Genomic DNA, 18,011 nt, shown 5'->3' on the forward strand with positions numbered 1-18,011 from the left:
CACTTAATGACAGCCTTCGTGACACCTTATTGATGCTAATGACAGGTGTCATGTCATAATATGACAGCGTAATGTCAGTCTTTATGGATAAAACTTTAAGTAAAGTGTTAGCAAAAGTTTTTTTTTACTGCACATGGAAGTTTAACTTTATAGAATATTGAAAAAAATAAAGAAAAAAATAACACCCAAATCTATTGTTCCTAGCTCAAGCAAAAAAACATATTGAAGGAGTTATGCAATGTAATATAAGGAAACACAAGAACAACACACTAATATGCCAGATTTAAGATCAGGCATTTGATTAAAACTGTGTCATGGTTTTACGAGAAGGTTTAACAATGTAGTGACAGTGATTGGATGCTGTAGAATACTGTACATCGTCATTATGTTTGTGACGCACTTAAGGGGAACAGATGAGAAATATTACGATATACATCGCAATATCAATAACTATCTGTAATTCAAGTACCAATATCAAAAACCAGTGGTATGTTTATCAAACTGTCAAATTACATTTTTCAACGCAACAGATTCAGATTATGTTACATTGCTAAATTCTATAAAAGTAACCACATACATCTTTACAAGTGCCCAGTATGTTTAATAAAAATAAAGTGCACTGACACCTCGTGACGGGGAGTTTACGTGCTCAATGAAATGGCTTTTTTCATTATAAAACATGATTTAAAAAATCTATTTCGACATCTTTTGGATCGATACTATAATCACACGGTGAAATAGCCCAATATATATTGCAGATTTGGTTTTTTTTCCTACACCTCTTACTAGTTGGGAATCAAACCATCAACCTGCTCAACTGTCTCACGCTCTGCAAAACCTACAGTCTGTCAGTGACATTAACTGTTATGTTGCCCACAGGTAAAAATACTCATTACCATTAGAAAAAAGAAAGCAAATGACTAGATCACAGCACAGGAGGCAGAAATAATCAAAGGACACTTTTTTAACTGGCACTGATTTCCATGTTTAATCAGCGAAAGAGGCCCAAAGTAAAGGAGTGAAACCTCTGCTTTTATTCTATTTATCTACAGAGAAGATTTCTTCTCGCGGATCCATTATGGGACCCAAGACAGGAAGCATCAGACAGAGAGGATTGAGGAAAAATCCCCACGGAATCTATAAAAGCTTTACACACACCTGGTAGAAGAGTGAGAACAGAGAGCTTTTCAGATCAGAGCCTCTTTGGTGTGCGCTCAAAGACTCAGCGCTAGCTTTAGCGTTCAGCTCCTATTGCTTTTACAGTGGGAATACCAGATGGCTTAGCTCACTGTCTCCCCAAGCCGCAGCACACAGCAGAAGAGATAAATCACTGAGCAACGCTATCCTATCCACGGCCAACAAAGATGGAAAAACTGAGTCGGAATTCCACAGCACAGCTCGGCCGGCCCGTTTTGCTCCAAGACGGTTCACTTTGTGTGTTCACTATTATCTCCCGTCTCACTCCCCTCCCTTTAGCTTCATCTTTCTCACCACCTTCAGTCTGGTTTAAGCTTGTATTTCCTTTCTTTTCTTTTTTTAAGGTTTCATTTTTTCAGACGACAGCTTTGATGTTTCATTTACTTGAATAATTCCAGCAACTTCTTTTTGAATATTTTCAAGGTTTCATTTATTTAGACCACTGTTTTTCAGGGAATTCACTTTGATCTCCTGACATGTTTCAACAGTCAACTGCCAGTCTTCTTCAGAGGCGTCTGCTGATGGCTTTGACATTTCCTTGACTTCCGCGTAGTAAGTTCTTTTTGTCTTCTTTTTGAAGACTATGTAAGGTTTTCGTTTATTATTAACAGTTTTTCAGGAAATGTACTTTGATCTGCTGACATGTTTCAGGAGAAGTCGCGGAAGCCAAGGACACACCAAGGTTGAAGAAGACTGGCAGTTGACAGTGGAAACATGTTAGGAGATCAAAGTAAACTTGCTGAAAAAATGAAACCTTATTCAAAAAGAAAACAAAAAGAACTTGCAGGAATTATTAAGTGAAAGTCAAGGAAACTTCAAAGCCATCAGTGTTGCGCCCTCCGCTCCAACAGTGTGGGAGAGGTAAGGTGGTAGGGACAGAGAAGCAGTCGACTTCCAGCTTCCTCGTTGCTTTATTCCAAAGAGCGCACACACTTTTTTGCGCAGGCACAAAGAACACACCGCTATGCACGTCAGAAGCAATCGATCTACAAACCATCAAACACTCAAATTGCAAATTACACATTATTTACCCTATATTAGTAATATTTCAGCAATTCTAGAAATATGAAATATTCTTTTTAACTACAATTTACAAAGATTCTACTTTTAAACCATATAGAATATACTTACAAAGTCATTTGAATAATAATTCCAATACCTTACCATTTCCAATATTAACCATCTTTAACCATTTTAACCTGTCACATCAGCAGATGCCTCTAAAGAAGACTGGCAGTTGACAGTCAAAACATGTCAGGAGATCAAAGTACATTTCCTGAAAAACAGTTGCCTGAATTAATGAAACCTTAACCTATTATTCAAAAAGAACTTGCTGGAATTATTATGCAGAAATAAAAAATAAAAAAATCAAAGCAATCAGCAGATGCCTTTGAAGAAGACTGGCAGTTGACAGTCGAAACATGTCAGGAGATCAAAGTAAACTTGATTAAAAAAAATGTGTTTGTTGAGAATCAGCACCTCCAAATCCGAGTCCATGGTTCTCGACCGGAAAAAGGTGGAGTGCCTTCTCCGGGTTGGAGATGAGGTTCTGCCCCAGGTGGAGGAGTTTAAGTACCTCGGGGTCTTGTTCACGAGTGAGGGAAGGATGGAGCGAGAGATCGACAGGCGGATTGGTGCGGCGTCTGCAGTGATGCGGAGTCTGCACCAGTCCGTCATTGTAAAGAGGGAGCTGAGCCAAAAAGCGAAGCTCTCTATTTACAGGTCGGTCTACGTTCCAACCCTCACCTATGGTCATGAACTTTGGGTCATGACCGAAAGAACAAGATCACGGGTACAAGCGGCCGAAATGAGTTTCCTCCGTAGGGTGGCTGGGCTCTCCCTTAGAGATAGGGTGAGAAGCTCAGTCATTCGGGAGGGGCTCAAAGTAGAGTCGCTGCTCCTCCGCATCGAGAAGAGCCAGATGAGGTGGCTCGGGCACCTAATTAGGATGCCCCCTGAACGCCTCCCTAGTGAGGCGTTCAGGGCACGTCCCTCCGGAAGGAGGCCCCGGGGAAGACCCAGGACACGCTGGAGAGACTATGTCTCTCGGCTGGCCTGGGAACGTCTCGGGGTCCCCCCGGAAGAGCTGGAGGAAGTGGCCGGGGAGAGGGAAGTCTGGGCCTCCCTACTGAGGATGCTGCCCCCGCGACCCGGAAACGGCTAAGCGGGAGAAGATGGATGGATGGATGGATGGTGTTTGTTTAAATGAAACCTTATTCAAAAAGAAAACAAAAAGAACTTGCAGGAATTGTTAAGTGGAAGTCAAGTAAACATCAAAGCCATCAGCAAAAGCCTCTGAAGAAGACTGGCAGCTGACAGTCAAAACATGTCAGGAGATCAAAGTAAATTTCAAACAGTTGCCATACTAAACTAAACCATAACATATTGTTTTGAGCAGATTGCATACTTTATCCTACACTCATTGAAGCTCTTTGTCATAAATTTCACTGCAGCCACACATTAAAGCCGAATCTGCAGAGTAGAGCCCTTCATCTCCGACATTACAGAAACATTTCCACAGAAAACCATTATTCCATCATCAACAATGCACGATACAAAGCAACAATCAGGACTGAATGTTTAATAATATTACATCCTTCACAAAATTCTGTTTTTTTTCAATGTTAAAGAGCATCAACTCAAAAGAAGCCTTGTGCTAAGCTAAGCTAACTATAGAATTATTATTAAACACTTGCCAAATACTTATACAGCCTAATGTTGTATAATGTATGTTGTTACTCCTGATGTATTAGCTTTATTGTTGCATGTTGATTCTGTTTCTCTGCTCATATCAATCAGAAGTTTTACAGTCCTTATTTTGACTAATTAAAGTTCATCATTTTCATTTTTTCGCGTTCTGCTCTTTTGGCCTTGAACTATATTTGAGATATTATAAGACGTTTTGTTTATTTTACAGTCTATATTCTGTGTATATCAATGTTCTTATTTCATAGGCCGATGTATCAGTTATTGACCAGTAGATCAGATTTATGGCCATACAAAGCCATGTGCATCAGCCCCAAAAATCCTATAACAGGCTTCAATTCATTTATGTTTTTATCATTTTTTTAAGCTTTCATCAATAAACTGTTTTCGAAATTATCCCGGTATACATGAAAATAAATTTTAATCTGTTTGATATTGTCTGCAACTTTCTCCGATAGTGGGGCCTTTGATTTTCCATGGTCAGGGGAAATTAGACGTAAATCATGGAACACATGGTTCCCAGTAAGACAGGTAGTTGTAGAGAAAACAGACAAATCTTGCACAAAACCTCACACGACAAAATCCAGATTTTACTGGGACGTCCCCTTCTGCACATCAGGAGCATAGACAAATCAAAGTATCAACAACAGTTCACCCAATTCAGCGTTTTGGCAAGATTTTGGAAAGGTTATTCCACCACTAGCAAAATAAAATAAATATTTCTCCGTATTCCTTTGGTTTTCTCAAAGAGAAGTGGTCATGTGACCAGGTATGTCACGCCATGTGACGTGTAATTGCAGAAAAAGTGTTTCCGTTGCACTTTTGCGACACATTTCAATATTGAAACGTTTGTATAACCTCCATGAAAGCGTAAAAACGTTTTAATGATATGTGTGAGTCATTCAATCGTTTAGGATTCAACCAACCAAAAACAGCTGCAGAAAACAATCACATATATAATCTTTTTTTAAATACAAATCTATAGATTTTCCTGTGCAACATGCATTTTGCAGCATGCCTGTCAAAAGCAAAGTTTCTTTCAAAATAAAAGACATGTCTAACATGAGAGACATTGTCCAGCAGTCTGTAACCCACCTAGTACAGGTCCGCGACCCACTTTTGGGTCCCGACCCACAAGTTGAGAGTTGCTGGTTCTAATAATTTATCTGAAAAAAAAAATAGTAGTGCGTACACCAAGAAGAGACACTTACAGTTAAAACATGAGATTAAAATGTATGTTGTTTTTTAAAGAAATGCTTGATGATGTCAACATGCACAGTCTTTTTAAATATGAAAAAGTAAAAACAATCAGAGAAAAGCTAAAAACAACTGAAGCATCGGGGGGGAAAAGGAAATCTAACCAACTCCAGTATGATGCCAAACACCAAGTTGCCGTGACAGCCAAGTCAACCATCATTTCATCTCCCACTGATACTTCAGGCAGCGTTACGCTTGAGCAGGTCCATCCCTGTGGGTGAACAGGAGTTCATGTGAGAGTTAACTGCTGGAGTCAGTCCGACGCTGCTACTGCACGCTCATCAAAAAATGGAAATCGCAAAAAAGTAACTTCTCATTCTACCTCAAGAGTTGCATAAGTGCTGGAGAACAGTCATGTCTCCAAAAGCCTGTGTACTAATCAGTATTAAAAGGTGGATACATGTCTATCTTTTCACAATTCTACCTTATTTTACTACATCAGACACTGCAATGAGATTGTTTTTTTACTATAGTGATATACAAAGTCACTAAACATACTAAAAGAAGAACAATGACAGTCATTTCAGATTTTTTTTCAGATTCATCAAGAAGTGTTTTGATTAAACAGATTTCATTAGCACAAATATTGACTGTCAATGAAGCTGCTTGTGTTTATATTGCATTTTTTTCTGGACTGCTACTTCCTGATTACGAGTGTCACAACCTTTGTGGAAGTCCTGAGATTTCCCTTTTTCCAAATTCTGTTCCAGTGTACACAAATTAAATAGTTTCAGAGTTCCCAATTCCATTTGATCTGCATTTACTGACATTCTAAAGGTCCCAAAATCATAGCAAAACTGCTTAATAGAGAAAATTTGGTTAAATAATGTAAATAAAAAATGTCTTCTATGCTTGCTCAAACCTCACCAGACGTTGCGAGATTTATCCATATATCGCAGTGAGATTTTACACAATATTTGACGTTTCCGTCTGTTTATCGCTTCCAAACATTTGCTATACATTTAACCACATGTTTAACGGGTATATACTGTATATGGTGAAGATGTTTGATACTCTCTTTCGGGATTTTCATCCATTTTCCATGCTTACTGAAAACTGTGTCAATTCATATCTTTCAAAAGATATTAATTAAGGCTGCAACAACAAATCAATAAAAAAAAAAAAACGACTATTAAAAGTGTTAGCAAAAAATTTCATTATCGATTCGTTGCGTCGTGGGATTTATGTCACTGACCGTGACGCGGAGCCGCTTGCTTCACCTGTAGAAATTTGTGTGTGCGCACCACGAGTGTTTGTGTGCGCACGTAACACGAGTGTTTGTGTGTATGCGCACCATGAGTTTGTGTGTGTGCGCGCATGAGTGTTTGTGTGTGGGCGCACGAGAAATTGTGTGTTTGTGTGTGCGCGCACGAGTGTTTGTATGTGCGCACACTACAAGTGTTTGTATGTGCGCATGAGTGTTAGTGTGTGCGTGCAGCACGAGTGTTTGTGTGTATGCGCGCACCACAAGTGTTTGTGTGTATGTGCGCATGAGTGTTAGTGTGTGCGTGCAGCACGAGTGTTTGTGTGTATGCGCGCACCACAAGTGTTTGTGTGTATGCGCGACTACGACTGTTTTTGCGTGCGCGTGCCGCTTGCTTCACCTGTAGAGATTTGTGAGTGCGCACCACGAGTGTTTGTGTGTGGGCGCACGAGAAATTGTGTGTTTGTGTGTGCGCGCAACACGAGTGTTTGTGAGTATGCGCGCACGAGTGTTTGTATGTGCGCGCACCACAAGTGTTTTTGTGTGCGACCACGACTGTTTTTGTGTGCGTGCGCGCGCCAGAGTTTGTGTGTGACAGACACTTTTATTTCAGTTTAATCAGCTTAAGCAGGGTTTAAATGTGCTTTATAGCTAAACTGTGTGTTTTTAAAAACAATGATTCATCAATTAATCGATTAATTTATTGACAGATTAATTGATTATAAAAACAATCGTAAGTTGCAGCTCTAATATTAATATTATTATAATGTTATTATTTTCATTGATAATGTTTGTTTAAAGCTGTGTCATTTCTATTGCAGGCTTTATTTAACGTATTAATAGAAGTACAGTATAGATTTTAATGATGTAATCTGACTGCTTTAATTAAGTCTGAGGGTTTATGACAAAACACTGCTGAATGTGCAGATATTTGCCTTCTGTTAATGCAGATTCTGCATTAACAGAATCTAATAAATTATAATAACCAAACATGTCTCATAACTGATCATTTTCAGCATTACCCAGAATGCATTGTGTTTGAGGGGAAAAGGAAGAAGAAATGCTTGAAGTCAGTCAGTATTTCTGTGGCTAAGGCCTGGCTGGGGGAAAGGGGGGAAGGGTGGGAGGGGACTGGGGTTGGAAAGGATGAGTCACACATTTTGGGTTTTCAATGCTCAATGGTTATAATATAATACCCCCATTACAGAAAAAGCACTGTTTCCCAGCACAGGGGGTAGATTTCACTTCTTTGTTAAGTCGTTTCAACGCATGCCCTAACACAGTATAGCATTTAAATTAAACACAGCAGTGTGAGTTTCATCATCATACTGTGGACTATCCAACTTTTACAATAAAACCATGCAAGGGTCGCCAGATGCCTTCAACAAACTAAGAACCTTTTTTTTTTTTAACAATTTGCATTTTTTTTTCTGCAACTCCACCAAACTTGCCTCAATTTTTTGCTCCATTTATGGCATTTTTGTTACATTACTCCCATTTCTGCCACTTCTCCATCACATTTCACTGCTTTTTCTGCACATTTATTCCACTTTCATTACATTTTTCCACACTTATAAACCCTTTCCACCACCTTTTCCACCTAATGTCGCCCATGTTGACCCATTATTGTCACTTTTAACCTCTTTTCACCATATTTCATGCTTAATTCGGGACGTTTAATGAAACAGAAAAGGGTGAACTGATGTCTCAGAACACGTGGAAAAAGAAAGTACATCATTGGGACACAAAGGATCTCTTTAGCTTACACTAGGTCGCAACCTTGTCCTGCATACTTTGTTTTATCTCGGGTGTTATTATGGTGCAGTTAGAGCTGATTTACAGGGTCTCTGCCACAAAGACTCCATTTACAGGCTAAAGTGGCTCATGTAGGGGTCAATGCATCTCCCTACATCCCAGCTAACTCAGATTCCTTTCTCTGGGCAGGACGACACACACACACACACACACACACACACACACTGACAGTTATCTGATGGAGCTGGATGGGAGTGAGGATTGCCACTAAGAGGTGAAACTCATTCACGACCACCGTAATTATGAATGAATGTCTTCAAGAAAAGACGTGATATGGTACATTACCGCTAACCCTCATTAAGTATAAATGTGTTAAAAATAAAGTAGATAATTGTCTCGCTGTGTTATAAATGTCATACTAATGTACAACTCATACTAGTATGTAGTGCGTTCACATTAGATAGTATGAAAAGATTGAGTACGCGAGAAATACCTGGATGTGTACTATATGGGGACATTTACGGTGTGCACACTAATCATATTCAACTGTCCCATGATGCATTGCGAGTGGAATGTAAAACAGTCCTGGGACCGGCTTCAAGCTAAAAATCAAACATCAACTTTTCAAAATAAAAGCATCTCTTCTTGTCTCTTCGATGAGTTTTTTTTTTTACATTTTTAACAGTCTATAATTTAATTATGTACGTTTTATTTTATGTTATTCCTTTTCTATGTTTTAGTGTTTGTTCTTTTCATTCAATATTATTAAAAAATTATAATTTAAAAAAAAAAAGCAATTCCCCCTGGAGTAAATAAAGTATATCTGATTCTGATTCTGATTGTAAAGTTAACAGGAGGTTTAGTCAGTTGCACAATGGAGGGTCTCTGAAAATCTCCGTAATGTGGGAATAAAATGTGTCTCCGTGAGTTTTATGGATCAAATAAACACATGTTGATATTCTACTTGGTCACTTTCTCACTACAAATGTTTTCAGAACTTTCAAAGTAAAGGTGGAGAATCAACAGAGATATTTAGCCTCAGTGTGAACAAGGTGTTTGTCCTTGTAGGTTCCAAATGCATCTTGGGAAACGCTCATCATCCTACCTACTGTATACAGTATAGTATATAGTAGACTGTATATACTCAGTGAGTTTGAGTGTATAGTACGTCAGTGTGGCATTTACAACACAACCATTGTTTCTATTAGAAATCCTGCCTATTTTTGGACAAATATTGTAAACATAAAGCCTCCATTTTGGCAGGATCGTGGTTAATGTAAATCCATGTTTAAGGACAATATCACGTCGCATTTACACAATTTTTCCCCCATAAATCATTAAATCTTGCTACAAAATATTGTGACATGATAGAAATGTCAACTCCTGAAATAGAAATAGCTATAAGTCATTATCTTTTTTGGGAGAATATCACACATATCACACATTTCCACACCAACAGCGTAAACAATTTACAGGAAAAATGCAATTCACTTCCTGATATGGTTTTTATTTTTCATTATTATTAAACAAAATCAAGCAGAAATGTGCATATTTTGGGAAAATATCATGCAATTACATGCATTGTTTCACTCTAAACATTGGGGCAAGAAAACAGAAATGTCAAATCTTGCGCAAAATATGACAATACAATATGACAGTTCACCTCCTGAAACCCCAATAGTAATACCACACGGCTTAAACACTCATCATCATACTTAGATATAATATTATCCTAAACTAAGAATATTTTTGGACAGTTTGAGCCCATTTTTGCTCATGTTTACTCTTTTTCTGCAACTACACCAAACTTGCCCTATTTTAACCTATTTTAATCACATTTTATTTTATTTTTTGCTCCTTTTAATACATTCATTTTTTGCTACATTACTCCCATTTCTGCCACTTCTCCAACAAATTTCAATGCCTTTTCTGCACATTTTTCCCCACTTTCCAGACACGTTAAGCACTTATAAACCCTTTACATCACTTTTCCACCTGATATCACATATGTTGACCTTTTATTGTCACTTTTAACCTCTTTTCACCATATTTCATGCTTATTTTTGCCAATTTATGCCCATTAACTCTATTATCCAAATTAAGCATGTTTGGGATGAATTTGGGAAGTTTAAAGAAACAGAAAACTAAACAGAAAAGGCTAAACCTGCAAACGTTAAACGGAATTGGTGAAGTTTTGAAACGGAATATCGAAATGTACATTACACATCAAACGTTGCTAGTTTTAAACATAAACCTTCAACTTGTTGGTTGACAATTTAAACTGATATTGAACATTTCCAGCTGTTAAAACTCAATAAGTCTCCTGTGAAATCACATAATCAAACATTCTGTACTCATGCACTCACAGTCCACGTAGACTAAAAATCAAACCTGACGATTCCTCATGAATTGTGTTTGAAGACGAGTTATCCACTTATAAAGAGCCTGTGTATGAAAAGCAGCTGTGGACCAGCTGTATTTGACCTTTAACTAAGTAAGTCATAAATTTAGCTACGCCTAAACAAAAAGAACTGTTTGATGATTGTGGAAATGTATACGCAAACCTGGCAAAGATGTAAACGACTCAGCCCTGTTTCTTTTTTAAAAAAAAAAACTATTCTTTAAGAGTGAAAATGTTGCTTTAAACGACTTTCTTTAATCAAACAAAGCACAAAATGAAGTATTTTTTCCCCCTAAATTTTCTTCTTCTCTTTTTCCACCAAGGATTGGAAGAAAACATCTGGAAGACATTTTTCTGGCTTTCTGGAGAGCTTAGCAGACAGCACAATGGAAGTGATCAAATCCAGATGTTAGGGCACTTGGTGGAACTGCCAGACCTTCTCTTTATTCCTTTAAAAACCTTTTAAAAAAGGATTTAAAAAATGAATATTTGCTTCTAATGCCTACGCCAAGGCGATGCTTCACTACGATTTAGGACACAAATTTAGTCGTCCAGATCCTGACGGATGGCTTTGACCAAAACCTGTCTTTGTTTTCATTTGTACAAGGTATTCAAAGAATGTTATTTCAGCACTTTTGATGACTAAAATAAACTGTAAAAGTAGGTTGAGGTCTAGTGTTAATATTTGCTGAAGAAAAAAGCTCATCGAAAAAGCTTTTGGCGAGCTGAAGAATGACAACAAACCACGAGGAAAAAGGTTAGAAACAGATTTTCTAAGATGAGGCAAAAGAATGCGTTGATTGCAGTCTCCAATTTAAGAAACTCAACTGACCAAAAGCAGAGAAATGATATGCGGAGACACTTGGTAGACAAAATATTTAGGAATGGCCAAAACATCGAGGAAATATTTAGAAAAAAACAAAAGCGTGAGAGCTTATTTTTCTTTTGTTTTTCACCATTTAAGAGAAAAAGACACATGGAGCAACAACTAAGGAATTCCTTCCTTTGGGCAATGAAACTGTAACAGTCTGAAAGTCCTGACCTTTACCCCTGAACTTTGACCTTTCCTTTCCTTCTTGATCCTTTGGTCTTTATTTATTACCACTTGCCACATAGCTTCAAAGTGAGATTTCCTCATAGATTCCCAAACAAGATGACCTTGTATTAGCTTCAATCATAACGCTAGCCTACGTTCAGAATGCTAAGCCCTCGTTTGCAGTTAACTTTCAAGAAAATGCTATCATGAATATGAATATTATGTACCCTACATGCTAAACAATAAACTCTTGAATAATACGTAGGTCTGGAATACTTTGATGACACTTCACGCTAACATATTAGCTTAGCTAGCAGCCAAACCAAAGACAAATGTTTCACCTGATAACAGAATAACTTTCACAAAATCAAACAATCCACTTACACATTACATTTTTAAGTACCTACAAAATTATTATTTAAAAAAAAATAAAAATAAAAAAACAAAAGACCCCCCATTTGTAGCCTGTCTAGACATTTTTGTTTTAGCTTTGATGCTAGCAACTTCAAATAGTTTCTTGAAAAGCATTAGCCATCATTTTTTCTACAAACTGTACAAGATTTGGTTATTTTTCTACAGGAAAAAACACCTGCGTGGCATTTAATGCACACAAAAGTTAAAGATAGCAAGTAGCTAGCTCGCTAGCTAGCTAGCCAAGGGATAGCCTGAAGGTTTTCTCTGAGAGGTAGCAATACAGAAGACAGAAACCGCACGTTAAGCATTCAACAAATGCTTCTCAAATGTAGCTACAGTTGCAATTTTTTGTTCATTAGCAACTTTAAGCAGTTACCTAAACTACTTTTTACCTATTTTGTGTTTTTCAATTGTTTTGCTGCCCTCCAGTGGTGAAAACTACACAATTGTCATTTTTTTTAAACAGCTTTAAATGTGTTGAATTGACTTTATTTTTAAATATAGATTAACATTGTAACTACACTGTACCTGTAAGACTGTAACCAACCAAAAAAAAAGTTTCAAATGTCAATTCAAAATTATTTATTTACAGCAAAGAAAAACCAGGCAGCGCTTGAATCAATTATTATAATTATAAACAGATAGTAATACTTTGTCTTCAATGCTACTGTACATACATTTTTAATCAATAAAACTATCAAACTGACAGGTTTAGGCCTTTGAGTTAAACTCCTTTTTTTAGGAGTAGAGGTGAGATTTAGGTCAATAAGAACCCAATGGTCTGTAATGGTCTGGCTACCAGATTACAGTCAATTTTTTTTTCAACCAAGGTAAAAAAGAAAGTGTATAAAAAAAAGAAAAGAAGGAAAGTTCATCCGGTACAAGATGATACTTGACTTTTTGCCAAAGGGAACATTTCAACAAACAAGCCATTTATAAAAATCCATTTATACACAAACAGGCATGCATTTGGCATTCTGGTAACAAGCGGTCATCACGTTTCCATGTGTCAAGTGTCAAATTTCAGGAAGTAGAACAACACCAGTTCCCTTGAGAACCATTTACAGAACTCTGATTAAATCCAGCCTGCAGCATAACTTTAGATCTGCATTTATTACAGTTTAAACAATCTAAACTCCACATATCAGATATTAAAGCCAAATGTGTGTTTATATACAAACAAAAGGTCTACCATCACAATGCATGTGTGTAAGTGTTAAGTAAGCAAGTCTACAGAGACTTCAATGTCCGAACTTTGCATTCGTGAAGGGAAATGACTTTTAATTTGACCATTTCTGACACTTTGGAGAAAGAAGAAAAACTGAAACTCAGACAAAACCACCTGTTCACCTCATGGTCCAGTGTCAGTGCTTCACCAACCATGTCAGGAACTCTAAAGCTGCTAATAATAATACACGTAGGCCACTGTCTGCATGACCTTACACAGTCTGGGACCAAACACTGCTTTTAAAGTCATGGTAAATACTGCTTTTTTCCCCCCACTTCATCTTAAAAAAAAATAAATATGCACTTATAAGTGGCGTACAAACCATACATTAAAGCTTATTTATATCCAAAAAGCATGAAAAGCAAAGTTAATACCCTTTAAATGAGGGTCCATTGCCCCATAATGTAGGAGTTTTTGAAGGGCTCCACCCCATGGTCTCCCCCCTCCCTCTCAGGAACACATCGGTAATCCATTTTAAGTGTGAAGGGAAAATATAGTGGAAATGTACTTTTACTATAAGAAGAAACTCAATAAATTGCATTGCTAAAGTAACTTTATTTGGTTTACTTGTCATTTTCAGCCTTTGCATCAGACGTAAAGTGTTTCATTAAAAACAATATTGGGTTTTTTTGGATTGAAAACTATATTTCCTATTGAATTATTTAAGTTTGGGGGGTAAATGTGCATTTGGTTGTATTTTGGGAGTTTGTTCAGGAAAACCTGGGGGCCAGGGGGCCACATCCGGCCCTTTAGAGAATCCAATTAGGCCCGCAGGAGAAAGAAAATATGGATATTATGGTGTAAATGATCAAATGATCCAGTTGTAGATAATTCAAATTCACCAATTTAATGATACAATATTTTGAGGGGTTTGCAGTTTTGATTTAATTGCAAATTGTGGAAAAAACTCTCAATTTTTCCACAAAATGTTGCTATTTCTTACAAACAATTCCACAAAAGTCATTTAAATTACACAAAAGTTGGTTACAAAATCAAACATTTTTCATGTGAAGATCTGGCAGGGACTGATATTAAAAACTAGGGCACGAATTATGCTAAAATTGTTTTTTTTTTTTTTTTTTCCCCCAACCTAAAATCTGTGGCCCACTTGAGATCAAACTGGTCCATATTTGGCCCCTGAACAGAGTTTGAAACCCCTACTGTAAACCATCCAAAGCACAAAAAGGTTTTTTTTAGGATTGACAAGTATTTCCTATTAAATGATTTAAGTTTCGGGGTAAATATGCTTCAATAAACTGATTATTTTGCCATCTTTTGGGAGTTTGTTGAGAAAACCCTGCACATTGTGAAGCAGTGGTGTCAAACACATTTTAGTTCAGGGGCCAAATACGGACCAGTTTGACCTTAAGTGGGCCACAGATTTTAGGTTGGGGAAAAAGAGTAAATACAACATTAATGTGCCGTGGTTTGCACTTCCACGTATAAATGATACATAAATGATGAATAAAGTATATAAGTTTATCCAGTCCTGCAGGATCTTCACTTAAATGTCCCTGATTTGGGGAAATTTCAAGGAATAATTTGAGAAAAAAATGCCAGATTTGGGGAAAATTGAGAGTTCTTTCCACAATTCGAGATTATAAATTAACTGCCGTTATTTAATATTGTGGATCTTAATTTCTTTAATTCAGCTCTTTATGTTCTAAAGGGCCAGATTTGGCCCCCGGGCCTTGAGTTTGACACATGTGCTGTAAAGCATCCATAGCATTAAAAGTTATTTTTTTTAGGATTGAAAACGATTTCCTATTGGATGATTTAGGTTTCGGGGGAAAATGTGCTTCAATAAAGTGATTATTTGGTTTTCTTTTGTTGTTTTTTTCTCCTGGTGTTGGGAAAGACCAGCATACTGTAAAGCAGTTATTCTCAACTGGTGGATCGGGACCAAATAGTGGGTCACAGATCTGTACTGGGTGGGTCGTGGACAGCTGGTGAAAAAATAATGTTGGACTTGTCTTTTACTTTGAAAGAAACTTTTCTTTTGACAGGTTGCACAGGAAAATATATAGATTTATTATTATACACAAAAAGAAAAAAATATTATACGTGTGTGTGTGTGATTCAATGAGAAAATGTGAGACCCAGCAGGGTGAGACCACTGGTTGAGAACCCCTGATCTAAAGCATCCACAGAGGATGTTAAAATAGAGAAAATTCCCATGGAACGTAAACGCCTCACGGCTGCATCTTCTTACCTGAACTCGCCTGTGATGTGATAAAAAGCCAAATCACCGCAACAGTGATCAGTGCGTCCTTTATCCTCCGTTTAACTTTCCATCTGACAGGGGTTTCCATCATGGACCACTCCACACTAGTGGATCACACTCTGGGACAAAAACTGATTCTAAACTTTGCAACAAGATTAAAGAAGAAGAAAAAAAAACTTAAAAAACTAAAAGAGTCCCAGAGAAAAGAAAGGGGGGGAGGGGGTGTCGTTGTGTCTCAAGCAGCCATAAGGGGTTTTAGTTTGAGTTGGTGTAGTAGAGGATGATCTCCGTCCTCTCTGATCCTCAGGACTGTCCCGCACCTTCTGAGCCTCTCAGCTCTAGTGTTGCCCCCCTTCCTCGGTCACCACGTAGAGAGAACCCCCCACTCCTCCTCTTCCTCCTCTTCCTCCTCTTCCTCACACAGTAAAAAGTCTTTCCTCCAGAGCTGTCACTCACTCAGCAGTAGAGAGAGAACCGACCAATCAGTGCAGTCCCTGCTACAGAGGAAGGCCTGTGATTGGCCAGTGGAGAGAGCTAAAGTTCACGCCCACAATCCTTGCGCCCTGAATCAACTTTTGATCTATTGTAATTTACTATTTCTTATCTGCAAATAAAGATTTGTGTATCTTATTTTATGATATATGTGACTATATGTGTTATTATTATTATTATTATTATTATTATTATTATTATTATTATTATTAGTTGTGGCAATGATGTAATGATGATAATGAGTTCATGATGCTGGGAATAATAATGACAATAATAAATGATACACTTGGTTATTCATATTATTAGTAAACAATCACATTGATGTCCAGAGGTGGACACTTGGGTTCTTTCTGTGTGGAGTTTGCATGTTCTCCCCATTTCCTCCAGGTAATCCTCATGGCTTCCTCCCACAATCCAAAAAAATGGTGTTAGGTTTATTGGAGTTTCTAAATTATAGGAATAAATGTGAGTTGGTTGTGTGTGTGTGTGTGTGTGTGTGTGTGTGTGTGTGTGTGTGTGTGTGTGTGTGTGTGCGTGTGCGTGTGCGTGTGTGTGTGTGTGTGTGTGTGTGTGTGTGTGTGTGTGTGTGTGTGTGTGTGTGTGTGTGAGTTGCCCTGCGAGGGACTGGCGCCCTGTCCAGGGTGTACCCCAATCTATAGGCACCAGCAGACCCCCGCAACCCTGAAAAACAGGAACAAGCAGGTCTAAAAATGGATGGATGTTTTTTTTTTATTTTATTTTTTTTATTCCTCACATTCCTTGTATTATTTGTAAACTGTGCTCGGAGAATAAAACTTTTGTGATTCTGCTTAAATTCACTTTTTCTTATCCGCAAACAAAAATTTCCATCATCACCATCACATCAAAAAAAAATCTGTTTACATATGTATATATACATTTTTATTTATTATTATGATTTTTTATATTTGTGTTTACTTATAGGGTGAAGAAATGTATAAAGTTTTTACATTTCTGGATTGATATTGGGAACCAGAAAATAAGACATATGTACATCTTACTGTATGTCTTGCCATATTGTGTATATACATATACTGTATGTAAAAGAAAATGTTGTCTTTGCTTCTATGTCATTCCAAATGATATATTTGGTTAAAAATTAGTTCTCTATTTAATCAGAATCAGATATACTTTGTTGATCCCAGGGGGAAATTACAATTTCACAGAAGCTCTAGAAATATTTTGAATAAAAAGAAGAAACACCAAAACATCAAAAAGAAAATGTCTGTACCTAATTAAATAAAAGACTACAAATGTACAAATGAAATGCAAACTTCTTCTTCTTCTTCTTCTTCTTCTTCTTCTTCTTCTTCTTCTTCTTCTTCTTCTTCTTCTTCTTCTTCCTTCCATCCATCCATCCATCCATCCATCCATCCATCCATCCATCAAGCCATTCATGAGTCACTAGGGGCAACATCCTAAGCAGGAAAGCCCAGGTTTTGTCTGGTACGGTGACTGGGAATATTTATTTTTCTATTTTGTCCATTTTTTTCTAAACAATAAGATCCTATGATTTCCCCCGTGCTGTGCCACTGCCAATGTTATTAAGGTGGTTGCTTGTATTCTTTATTTATTGATCTAATAATAGAAACATTTATTATCTATTTGTTTTTTTAGTTTGAGACGCCACATTTTGTAAACGTAGAAGCAAAAAGTGCCAGAAATTGTCAGCTGTCTTTTCTGTAGCGTGGCTGCTTCTTAGAGGAGCTTCACTGAAATGCCAAACTAAACTCTGACTTTAATTTTGAAGCTCATATGACAAATGGATGATTTGCAGAATATAAAAAAAAAAGGATCACGTCTTTTCAGGAAATGGTTTTTAATAAAATGTGGTGAACATTTAGTGGAACAAATCATCTCAGGATGCACAAATCTTTCAGTTTCTTTCTCTTTCCTCACTTCAAAAGGACTTTTTAGCTTATGTCTTGCTAATATTTGTGCTGAAGACTCTTAATGATATTGGCTGTATGTTTACATTGTTCCTCTGCAGATTATCATGTTCTGAAACAAAAAGAAACAATCTGCACCTTTGGTACTTATTTATTTAAAATTCAGTCATCAATATGACTCATAAATACT

The 18,011-nt window shown here is 37.2% G+C and overlaps 1 protein-coding gene across 2 annotated transcripts in view; it reads right to left on the reverse strand.

Annotated features, from left to right (window-relative positions):
* Nucleotides 1-15,772, reverse strand: part of col5a1 (procollagen, type V, alpha 1) — a 109,194-nt gene extending 93,422 nt beyond the window's left edge. For both annotated transcript variants that reach the window (XM_028463534.1, XM_028463533.1), the window contains exon 1: nucleotides 15,411-15,772. In XM_028463534.1, the coding sequence (XP_028319335.1) occupies nucleotides 15,411-15,513 (103 nt within the window). In that variant the 5' untranslated portion in view covers nucleotides 15,514-15,772. The remainder of the gene's footprint in view (nucleotides 1-15,410) is intronic.
* Nucleotides 15,773-18,011: the final 2,239 nt, after the last annotated feature.

This window comes from Gouania willdenowi, chromosome 12 (genome assembly GCF_900634775.1).
Source record: "Gouania willdenowi chromosome 12, fGouWil2.1, whole genome shotgun sequence".
Taxonomy (NCBI): domain Eukaryota; kingdom Metazoa; phylum Chordata; class Actinopteri; order Blenniiformes; family Gobiesocidae; genus Gouania; species Gouania willdenowi.